Genomic DNA, 10,851 nt, shown 5'->3' on the forward strand with positions numbered 1-10,851 from the left:
GCCCTGTCCAGCTGAGTGACCGGATCCACAGAGCCCTGTCCAGCTGACCCAGCGGGGACACTGCCAGGCTGCTCTGGGATGGCACAGGAGCACGTGCCATTGTCCTCCACCTGTGGTTTTGATCTCAGCACGTTTCTCTCTGATCACATGAGCTGGGCTCTAGATCAGGCAGGTGTCCATGCTGTTTCCAGGTCTGTATGTACCTGCACTAAGCACAAACCACTTTGTCTGGAAGAGAAACCAAATCCAAATTCAGCTGCGTCCTGCTGTCACCTTGTGCAGGGAGCCTGGTTTGTGCAGGGAGCCTGGTTTCCAGGGTGGGAGAAAAAGACATTTATCAGCATTTAAATTCAGACCACGTGGACAGGAAGTAACTGCTGATAGCAGCAGATGAGTCTCTTTTTGGTGATAGCTTCACAATCAGGGTACCTACAGCTACGACAACACAGGTCCCCAGTAAATACTGTGTGGGGAAGGTATTTTTATATATAGAAATATATATATGTTTGACCTTCTGCCTTCTTAGCTGCCCTGGTGTCCTGCCAAGCTAAGTGAGCTGCTTGGAGAGGGGAACTCTCCTCCCTGTGTACTGTGTCATATGCATGGTTCTGCTAAAAATATCCCCGATCCAGAGATTGGAATGAATGTCTTTTCCTCTTTTGTCTGATGCCCTTTTAATTATTAAATTAACGTGGTGACTTTTCGTCCCGTTCTCACCAATGCTCTGCACGCCAGCGAGGGGAGGAGCTGCCAAAGGGGTTTGGGGGGTGTTTCACTGAGCCCACGCCCACAGTGAACAGTTGCACACCACAAAAACTCACGTGGGCTCCCCCCGGGGGCGTGCGAGGAGCGAGGGCGGGTGGATCTGCGGATCTGCTTCCTGCTGGGGCGGAGCAGAACAGGAGCCCATGGCCGGCACCGGGGAGCTGGAGCGCTGCCTCAGTGAGTGGGGATGGGGATGGGCATGGGGGATGGGGCTGCCTTGGCCGCTGGCACCAGTGCCACTTCCAAACTGGGTGGGCACTGGGGCAGCTTCAGCTCTGTCACTTTTAGGGTGATGTTCATGGGTGCTGTCACTGTATCTCTCTTCCCCAACTCTCCTGTCCGTTCTCGACCACCAAAGCTGGTTGAACAACAACAGATTGGGGAGTGGATAAAGCAGAAAAATACTTTTTTCCCCTCAATTTACTGTGTAAAAGGGAAAACAGTGCCTGTGTTCCAGCACGGCATTTGCCGGATGGTCCTGGGAGAGCTGCCTGGAAATGGTTTTTAAGTTTCTGGTGCTAAAAGCAGTGTCTACTGTGGTCAGGTTGTGCCTGACTTTAAAAGTGTGCTTGGGACTGTAATTTTAGGCAGATTTTAGAAACAGCTGTTTCCTGCTCATCCCATTTCTGCTGCTAAAAGCCCCAGAGCAGCAGCAGCAGCGAGGCCTGAGCCACTTCCTGCCCTGAGCCGCTCACTCCTGCTGAGCCTGGGCTCTGCTGCTGCCTTTCTCACTTTTCTCCCTCTGTAAGACAAGGCCACTGACCCAAGTATCCCTGAGGAAAACTGGGAATGCATCCAGCGGTTCTGTGACCAGGTGAACGCCGACACAGAGGGGTAAGGCAGGGGCACAGCTCCTTGTGTCTGGCTCTGAGCTGCCCTCGTGGCTGGGGGGAAAGGGGCCTGGGGGGAAAGGGGCCTGGGGCAGCAGTGTGGGGAGCTGGAGAAGGAGCTGGGAATGGGCTCAGTGCTGCTCCTGGGAGTGGAAATGAGTTGGAAATAGGTGTATGCCAGTGTGGTTGGTGGAGGGTGATGCCTGGGAATGGGCTCAGACATCCATTGCTGGAACAGCACCAGGTGTCAGGTCCTGCTGGCTGTGCCCTCAGTAGCCCCTCTGGAGTCTGGCCAAGGATTCCTCATGGGGACTTCTGCATGGAAGCCCTGAGGGAGCTCAGCCTCAGCTTTTCCTTCCTGAGGGGTGGGTGGTCTCTGCTGGGACTTCCCCACCTTCCAGCTGATAGTCTGGGCTCTCTGGGAAGTAGCCAGGACTAATTAGGCAAATGACCTCTGAAAGCTTCGTGGTCATCTCTGTGCTTAGAGCAGGCAGCTCAGAGCTCATAGTCTGGCACCTGTGTGGTGCCCAGGAGCTGGCACAGACTGTCTGGGCTGTCACCAAAGTGGCTGTGGAGAGCCAGCTCTCCCTGCCTGCCCAGAGAGATCCCCCAGCCTGTCCCTGCTGCTCCCTCCAAGGGACAACCCCGGGCACGGGGGAGGGCAGCACTGGGATCAGCGCTGGGATCAGCACTGGGATCAGCACTGGGATCACTGGGCTCCAGCTCACCCCCTGTGTGTGTGCCAGCCCCCGTCCAGCACTGTGCCCGAGGAAGGGTGTCTCTCCTCTTGTGAATGCAGCAGTTGCTCTCCTCTGCAGAGCAAAACCAGCAGCATTTCTTTTTCCTGGGAACTTTGTGACCTGACTTGCTTCTGCTCCTCCCCAGCCCGTTGCTTGCGCTGAGGCTGCTGGCACATAAAATCCAGTCCCCTCAGGAGAGGGAAGCTCTCCATGCACTCACTGTAAGTAACTTCCATCCACACTTGGGAACAGAGTTGGGTGGGTAGAACAGCATAGCAGACAGTACAGCTCTCTCTTCTCTTAGATGTCTCTCCCTTTCTGTTTTTCTTGGATGTCTCTCCCTTTTAACTTTCCCTTGCACCAGGAATACAGAAACCAGGGCAGAGCAGAGGGAGTAGCTGCTGCTGTTCCTCCCCACATCACTCTGCTGTGGTGTGTCTGTGGTCTGCAGCTCTGTCTGTGACTTGTGTCCCACCACAGGGCAGGGGCCTGGAAGTTGTTAGTGACAGGTAGAACAGAGCAGACAGTCTTAAACATGCTGCTATATAAAGTTGCTGAAGGAAAAATATGTGTCCCTGCTGCACAATTTTCTCAGTGTCTTGTATTTGTTAATGCAGTGCCAGAAAGTTCTTAGATTTAGGATTATAACAGCAAAGTCTTTGAAAAGTTCCCAAGCCTGGTTTGTACAGTTCCTGTTGGTAACATTTTGTTTTCTGCAGGTGCTGGAGACCTGTGTGAACAACTGTGGTGACAGATTTCACGGTGAAATAGCAAAATTCAGGTTTCTGAATGAGCTGATTAAAGTGCTTTCCCCCAAGGTAGGTGGTGGTGGTTACAGGGCCTTTCAGGATGAGAAATGCAGCCCTGCTTTATCAGAGGCTGTGGGATCTTCTGGCCGTGTTCCTGTGCAGCAGGGCAGGCCTGGGACTGCCTGAAGTGCCCTCTTGGCACCGCAGACATCGATTCCCCTTTTTGGTGGGTCCTGCACACATTTACCACTGTCACATGTTTCATTTTCCATTGCATCAGCCCGAGGGCAGAGCTGCAAAAAGCTGATTTCAGAGAAATGCTCAACTGAAGAACAAAACCCCTTCTCTCAGTCCCAGGCTTGGTAATGAAATTCTAGTGAAACCACAGAGTTTAAAGAATATGTCACTGCAAACAATTCTGTCTGCTGTTCTGACAGGACAGGCATCCTGATACGAGTTTGAAATGCCTGATCTTGGGTAGGTTTGTGTTTTTATAATATGTTAAAGTGAGAGCTCATAGGCAATAATAAGAGAAGTTGGAGAAAACATCCAGATGCTGATAAAAGCCCATAACTTTCTGGTTTTGTTCAGTTTTCCTGTGCCTGGGGCTGGCTGGGGCCAATGGTGGGATTGCATTGGAGCAGTTAAGGGAAGCAGTTAAAGCACAGATCTGTTTTCACTAAAATAAAACAACTCCTTTGGATTTTGGATTCAATAACTAATCAGAACAGTTTGAAGTCGTTTCATTTTGATTGTCATACAATATGTGTGTAATTACCATACATTCCTTTTGTTTACAGCCACAGTTGGATGCACTGTTCCCTAAACCCCAAAATACACCATTGACAGCCCTGTGAATAAACTCTTGTGAATCCATTTTCTCCTTGGTCTCTGGACACAAACCCCTCAGGGCCAGATCCCTGTGCCAGATCTGGCACCAGTGCTTTGGGTTTGACCCTAAAATTTTGTCTTTCTTTACCGTTTTGTTTTCAGTACTATGGAACTTGGTCTTCAGAAAAAGTCAAGTTGAGGGTCACAGAAGTGATATTCAGTTGGACAGTCTGGTTTCCTCAGGAAGTCAAAATCCGGGATGCTTATCAGATGCTGAAGAAACAAGGTTCAGTTCTGTTATTTCAGTTTCCTTTTTAGCCTCCCAAGCCATGTGGTTTCCCCCCCCCCCCAGATATCTGTCCCCTTCAATTTGTGACTCAGCTTTTTCCTAACGTGCTGTGTGTAAGGAACAGAGACAAAGGCCACACTTGCCAGGCTGGTTGGGTACTGAAGGATGCATGGAGCTGTTTAAAAGGATTTACCAAAGCACAGCCTCCCTGAGTCACAGCTCAGGCTGGCCTGGAGGCCTCTGTTCACACAGAGCTCACACTGTGAGCAGGGAAAAGGGACAGGACAAACTCAGAATGATCTTTGCCCTGGAATACTCTCCCAGGATTATGAGAGATGGGTTCAGAGGGTTCCTGAGCTGAATTTTTAATCCATTCCATTATATTTAATAGTCCTCAGTGGTAATCCAGAAATCCCAGGCAAAACCCTCCACACTGTTGAGCATCAGGGTTCCAGCAGCTCAGGCAGCACTGAACAGCTACTGTTACCTGTTCCAGGCATTGTTAAAGAAGATCCCAAACTACCAGAAGACAAAATTTTACCCCCCCCTTCTCCAAGACCTCAGAATTCTATTTTTGACACAGATGAAGAGAAATCCAAGGTAAACCTTAAGAGTTTTCATGATGCACCCTCTGATTTGTACTGATGAGAAAAGAGGCTTAGTAATATTTTGGGAGCTTATGCTGTTTCAAAGAAACTGTCTCAAAATAATGTTGATCCTTCCTGTGGTACAACAGCTAGAGAATGCTGTGAGGCTTTGTCAGAAATGTTTGCTTAGTAAAAAATGAAACTTCTTTATAGAAAAGCATCAGTTTCTATGAAACCTTCCCAAGGAAGGGCTTCTCCATGTCTTACAGAAGTTCTGCAGAGCCAGAGAGTTCCTAACCCCAACAGCCAAACTCTGTGCAGGCAGCATTATAACCTGAATTAGATCATGGGGCAGGAGCCCACATGTTTCCAGGATTACAGGAACTGGAGTGTCTCGTGTGTGATGTGTGCCTGTAGCACAGTGCCCAGGGGCTGCTGCTCACTGCTGTCACTGCTCACTGCTGTCCCATCTCTGCCCTGACAGCTCCTGGCCAGGCTCCTGAAGAGCAGCCACCCTGAGGACCTGCAGGCAGCCAACCACCTCATCCAGAGTGTGGTCAGAGAGGTGGGAGCTCCTGGGGGAGGGTGGGAGGGCATGTGGCATTCAGTTTTTGGCAGGAGACCCTCTGTACTGATCAGAATACAGCCCCAGAGGAGGGGCCATTTTCAGTCTTCATTATTCTGAATTTACAGTGTGGGACCATTTTGTTTTGTTTTGCTAAAATATGCCACTGCGAGGAAGAGGGAAGATGTGAATGTCTATTCCCAGGAGCCTGGGTGGTGGGACACTTCCCCATCAGTGGGATCCTGGCAGTAGGACTGCAGTAGGGGTAGGAAGTTTCCAAAATAAACTCAGTTCCTAGGTGGAAAACAGCCACATCTGTACAGAACTGCTTCTTTCCTGCACACAGTGTGTGTGTGCATGTCTGGCCTGTCCATTTTCCTGTTCCATCTGAAACAGCTCCCACTTCTCTGCTTATGTGGGAGATTTGGTTTAACAAATCCCTCTGGTCATTTTGAGCAGGTTGTTCTGTGTGGCACAAACCACCAACTCCCAGCTTGAGTTCTGAAGTCTCACTCGTGCCTGTGGTGAGATGGATCCTGTATGGACCAGCACAGGGTGCCCTGAGTGGGGCAGGGGGATTCTCTCTCTGCCCTTGGCATGGAGGGGGGATGCAGCTGGGGGCCTGTTCTCACCTGTCCTGCTTTGTGTCTCCTCTGCCTGCAAGAAGGTGTTTATAGGAAGGAACTCCCCAGGTGTGACCCAGAGTGCCCCAGCCAAGCCCATGCACTGGCTGTATCAGCCAAACCATCATCAACCTTTATTTCATTCTTCCTCACAGGAACAAGAAAGGTCAGCTCAGGTGTCCCGACGAGTGAACACCATCAGAGAGGTTTCTGAGAATGTCAGACAGATGGATGAGTTACTGGAGAACTACAGGAGACAAGAACTATCCCCAGCTGACCAGGAGACCCTGCAGGTAAATGTTCTTTTTTTTTTTGCATAAATGCTCTTCCTCCTCCCTCTGCTGGAGGGAGCATCACTTCCAGGTGATCACAGAGATCCAGGTGTGGGTGTGCCTGGGCTCTCCTGAGCAGTGACATGAAACATTCCACCCCCAGGCTCTGTCCCAGCGCTGTGAGAAGCTCAGGCCGCTGCTGTTCCGCCTGGCCAGCGAGGCGCTGGCTGACGACGAGGTCCTGGGTAAGAGAACCTGCACTTCTCTGCAGCTCAGTTTGTCACCCTTTGCTGTGACAGGGGTGTGTCTTTCCTCTGGGAGGGGAGAACTTGGGCACTCCACTTTCGCCATACCCAGGGCAAGGGCACTGAGTCTCCTGCTGCCCCTCCAGGAGGAAGCTGTTCTCACTTGCAGCCCAAAGTTAAACAGTGAATCTGTTTCTTCCAGCTGAGGTGGTTTCCAGAGTTTTTGGAGTTCTGATGTTCAGAGAACCGAAGGCTTTTGAGGCCTTTTCTCTGCAGAAATTGAAGTTCTTCCTGTCTATAAACACAGAAGGGAGAATGTTTTAAATTTTGTAAGTGTAATAGTGAGGAGGGTCATAAGAGCAGAATCTTTGAATTCCACAGTTGTGAAAGAGCCCTTCCCAGAGGATGGCATTACAGTCCTGTCCATATGCTTTGAAAACCTGACTGAGGTGCTGATTGCTGAACAGACACCCGAAAAAGCAACCACAAGAGCTCAGCTGTGCCTCACACCTTCCTTTCACATCCATGGATGCCAGGGCTCTTCAGCTGGGGAGTGCTGGATCATAGACTCGAGTACACTGGGAAAAATGCAGAAGAAATGGCAGGAACTAGAAGTGCTTTAGAGATGGGATCAGATTTCACAGTGATCTTGCTAAATGACAGAGAGGTCTGAAATCAGCAGCAGTGTGTGCAGAATGGAATGAAAGGCAAGTGAGGAGCTGAGGACAGGCTGCTCCACCGGCCTTCGCTCCAGGCAGGTCCTCAGGTGCTCTGTCCCTTTCTCATGAGCAGTTTGGAGAGTGCTGTGGGACTGCCCTGCCCTTCCCTAGCACAGCAGTGTTTTGTGGGACTGCCCTGCCCTTCCCATTAGCACGTCAGTGTTCTGTCTGTCCTCTGTCCCCAGCTGAGATCCTGCAGGCCAGTGACGAGCTCACGCGGGCGCTGGGGCGGCACAGGCAGCTTGTGACCCACCAGGAGAACGATGGAGAGGGTTCATCCTCCAGCTCTGCCCACGTGCCAGGTGAGGGGCACCAGCAGCTCTGCTCCTGTGTGCCAGCGGGGAGGGGTTTGGAAGGGAATAAATGTGGAGAACAATCTCATAACACAGGAAAAACATGTAGCCATCATCACCTTTTGCATATGAGCCACTGACAGCAATGTTCCTCTGGCTCTCTCTGTTCCTCTGACTCTCTGTTCCTCTCTGGCTCTCTCTGTTCCTCTGGCTCTCTCTGTTCCCAGTGTTCCCACCAGCCCCGCGGCGCATGAAGAGCTACACCCTGATGGACTTCTCCGAGCTGGAGGCCACAGCCCAGACTGCCACAGAGCCCTTTTCAGACACAGCCCCGGGCTCCCGCCACGGCAGCACAACCTCCACATGCCTGCTGGAGGAGGAGTTACAGTCCTTAGGTCTGTTCCCAGTTCAGTGCTACCCTTCTCACTGGGGTTCGTGGGGATTCATAAAGAGAGGAGAGCTTTGACTTTAGTGTCAGTCCCAAGAGAAAGTGGAGCCTTTCAGTCCTATGTTTTCAGGAATAGTGTCTCTAGTGGTGTTAGACTGTAGCCAAACCACTGTTGGACAGCAAAGGAACAACCTGTGGAAAACCCTTGTATTCTGTAAATTATCTGTGGCATTTTGGCATCTTTCTTAGGTCTCAGCAATTCCCCTGTTGTACAGAAACCGCCACCCAATTTTGGCTTAGCAGAGGTGAGTGATGCTCAGATACTTAACAGTCCATGAGGTATAAAGGACAAAAATCAGAGGTGATTCCTGCTCTGGCTTTCTCTGGCAGCCTTTTTTACACTACTTTATAATGAAGGGAAACTGGAATCCACCTGCTCTCAGTGAATCTTGCAGTTGCAGTTTGCAACCAAATTACTCGTATTTATTTCTATTTTAAGTAGTAGTATTAAAAACAAGGTTCTTTTCAGGGGAACAGGGGTTTTTTTGCTGATATTCTATAGCATGAACCTGAAGTGCCTTATTTTCTAGCCTGCTGTATGCAATGAATATAGTGAAGCTGTAAGTGCTTCTCAAACCCTGGGACCACAGGAGAGCTGGGAAGGCAGCTGTGCAGGGAAGAGTGAATTCCAGGGCCTGAACGAAGAGCTCTCTCCACCATCCAGGAGCAAAACATTCTCTTTGTAAGCAAACTCTGTGTAATACAGTCAGATTTTGGGGTGGAGGAATACTGGTTTACAGCAGGGAGGTCTGGGAAAACCTTTCACCTGCCCCTGGTTGGGGATGGCAAGTGATCCACCTGCACATTGGGTCTCTCCTGCAGTTGTGCACCTGTTAATTGCAGTTTGTGTAATTGCACACCAAGGCCTTCCAAGGGTCAGAAACTTGGGGAGACAAATCCCATTGCCTGGTAACAAGGTGATGTTGAGCTAAAGGAACAAAAGCCTTACAGTCAGGTCTTTTTATAATAACCTGTCACTCAGAAAGTACTTTCCTCAGCTTTCTCCAGACTGTGGCAAAGTCATTTCCAGGCATACAGTGGAAGCTTGGAACAGCTCACAAACCAAATAATCCACAGATCTTCAGAGCAGGGGATGTTACAATATGCTTATCCAGTCTGCCATAATATAGGAAATTTTACTGGAGATTCCCAGCTTCTTCCAATGTCTTTGAGCTGGAATTTACTTTAATCTCCCTGATGAGGGTTCCAGGGAAGCTGTGCACAGGGAGGGCAGACTTACAAAGCTCTAAAACTAAGTTTCACTATAGTAACAGAATCAAAATCTGCCTCAATGAATTTTGAAACAGCAACATGTTCCATATGAAATAGAGAGAATTTTTGAATTTCTCAAGAACTCAGAGTGTAAGCTTGTAGTTTCTTTATACCTAAAGGGGATGAGGGATTGGGAATAGAGACAAATACGGCAGAAGATGGTATATCTCATGTAGTGTCCCCAGTTAATATAAGCTCTCTACATGCTTTTCTTTCCAGGGATTTCTCACCAATGAAATTGCCCTTTCCAGATCTCCCAAATAGCTCAGTGGCAGATCCTCCACTCCCCAGTCCAGGCTACGAGCTGAAGCCTGCTGCCTCTTTGCATCCAGCTCCCTGTGATGCTTCTCTAGAAAACCTTTTTGTCCCTTTAATTTCAATTACACCGAGTAAGTGCAATCATTCTGTGCACCAGCTCTGCTTACTAGAGGGTTACTAGAGCTCTTGGTTTTGCAGGGAAGCAGCCAACATACCTTCATGCTGTGTGGGTCAGCTGGAGACAAGTAAGGATTGTTCTATGAAGGGCTTAATGCGTCTGAGAATTTGAGCAGGTGCTAAGGATCATGGCATGGAAATGTCCTTGTCCTCCCTACTCATTAGTCAGGGGTTTCCTGTCCTGGCTGATCTTTGCAACGTGCTTCTGAACTCTCTGGCCTTCACACCTTCAATCAAGCTGCAAGCAGTTCTTCTACAGGGACCTAAAGACAGCTGTGAGTGGGAGTTGTCCCACTTCCCGAAGCAGAGCTGTTCCTTCCACCTCTGCTGTTCCATTTCCCACTGTATGGCCCAGCCCTGCAGCCCCTTCCCAGAGTGTCACCTGGCTACGTGTCACCCCAGGGGCTCAGCACAGGGCATGTCCTGCTGACAGGGCCACAGAGCCTTGGCCCTTGCTGCTGCTGGGAGAGGAGAGCTGCAGAGACATCCTGACCTGGTTGTCTTCTGCCGTCAGCCTCAAGTGGAAGGTTTAGCAGATTTTGGAAGGGCTGGATGGTGATGGTCAGGTGTGGATTTGCCAGGCAGTGGTGGTAAGGGGACAAGTCTTGTGTGTGCCAAAGAAAAGCACTTTGCTTTTCCCATCATATCTCTGTTGTGTCCACACCTGACATCTCTCGCTGGCAGATGAAACCTGCTGCTGAATCCCCAGTGCAGGCATTCAGATCCTGGCTTGGCCTTAGAGCCAAGAGTAAATCAGGGGCAGGTGCTGTATGCTGCTTGGTCTGTGAGTGTGATGGAGGAAGTAAAATTTGTTTGTGTGATTTCTTTTTGCTGTTCCTTATCCCATCTTTCCTGTTCTGCCCTTGGACGGGAGGGGAATGCCAGCTTTGATTCTGATTCTCCTTTTGTCTCTGGCAGGCAGTCTCTCTCCACTCACTGTGTACGACAGGAATGGTTTCAAGGCCATGCTCCACTTTTCCAGAGACCCAGCTCCCGGCCGGCCAGACGTGCTGGTGATGGTTCTGTCCATGCTGAGCACCTCAGCTCACCCCATCAAGGACATAGCATTCCAGGCTGCAGTCCCAAAGGTGAGAAGCCTGTGACGAGGAGCAGAGATGCTCAGAAATGTCCTGAGGAGAAGGTTCACCATTTCTTGCTCGGTATTTGCCTTCCTCACGGGAGGTTGTG

General features: G+C 50.1%; 2 protein-coding genes across 4 annotated transcripts in view; both read left to right on the forward strand.

Annotated features, from left to right (window-relative positions):
* The window catches only part of EARS2 (glutamyl-tRNA synthetase 2, mitochondrial), a 6,366-nt gene extending 5,663 nt beyond the window's left edge, over nucleotides 1-703 (forward strand). For 2 of the 3 annotated variants that reach the window (XM_027684040.1, XM_027684036.1), the window contains exon 9: nucleotides 1-703. This exon ends at the window's left edge or, in 1 of these variants, runs on beyond it. Coding sequence is in view for 1 of the 3 variants with exons in the window: in XM_027684036.1 (XP_027539837.1) it covers nucleotides 1-15 (15 nt within the window). In the remaining 2 variants the exon portion in view is untranslated. The other variant, XM_027684037.1, reaches the window with a different exon arrangement.
* An 87-nt stretch (nucleotides 704-790) lies between these two features.
* Nucleotides 791-10,851, forward strand: part of COG7 (component of oligomeric golgi complex 7) — a 30,815-nt gene continuing 20,754 nt past the window's right edge. The window contains exons 1-15 of the mRNA XM_027684058.1: nucleotides 791-942; nucleotides 1,515-1,599; nucleotides 2,481-2,556; nucleotides 3,055-3,153; nucleotides 4,078-4,201; nucleotides 4,701-4,804; nucleotides 5,276-5,356; nucleotides 6,135-6,272; nucleotides 6,415-6,496; nucleotides 7,401-7,517; nucleotides 7,736-7,903; nucleotides 8,146-8,201; nucleotides 8,487-8,638; nucleotides 9,448-9,617; nucleotides 10,582-10,751. Coding sequence (XP_027539859.1) covers nucleotides 909-942; nucleotides 1,515-1,599; nucleotides 2,481-2,556; nucleotides 3,055-3,153; nucleotides 4,078-4,201; nucleotides 4,701-4,804; nucleotides 5,276-5,356; nucleotides 6,135-6,272; nucleotides 6,415-6,496; nucleotides 7,401-7,517; nucleotides 7,736-7,903; nucleotides 8,146-8,201; nucleotides 8,487-8,638; nucleotides 9,448-9,617; nucleotides 10,582-10,751 — 1,656 coding nt within the window. The 5' untranslated portion in view covers nucleotides 791-908. The remainder of the gene's footprint in view (nucleotides 943-1,514; nucleotides 1,600-2,480; nucleotides 2,557-3,054; nucleotides 3,154-4,077; nucleotides 4,202-4,700; nucleotides 4,805-5,275; nucleotides 5,357-6,134; nucleotides 6,273-6,414; nucleotides 6,497-7,400; nucleotides 7,518-7,735; nucleotides 7,904-8,145; nucleotides 8,202-8,486; nucleotides 8,639-9,447; nucleotides 9,618-10,581; nucleotides 10,752-10,851) is intronic.

Source organism: Neopelma chrysocephalum, unplaced genomic scaffold (genome assembly GCF_003984885.1).
Source record: "Neopelma chrysocephalum unplaced genomic scaffold, ASM398488v2 Primary Assembly neopelma1_65b, whole genome shotgun sequence".
Classification (NCBI taxonomy): domain Eukaryota; kingdom Metazoa; phylum Chordata; class Aves; order Passeriformes; family Pipridae; genus Neopelma; species Neopelma chrysocephalum.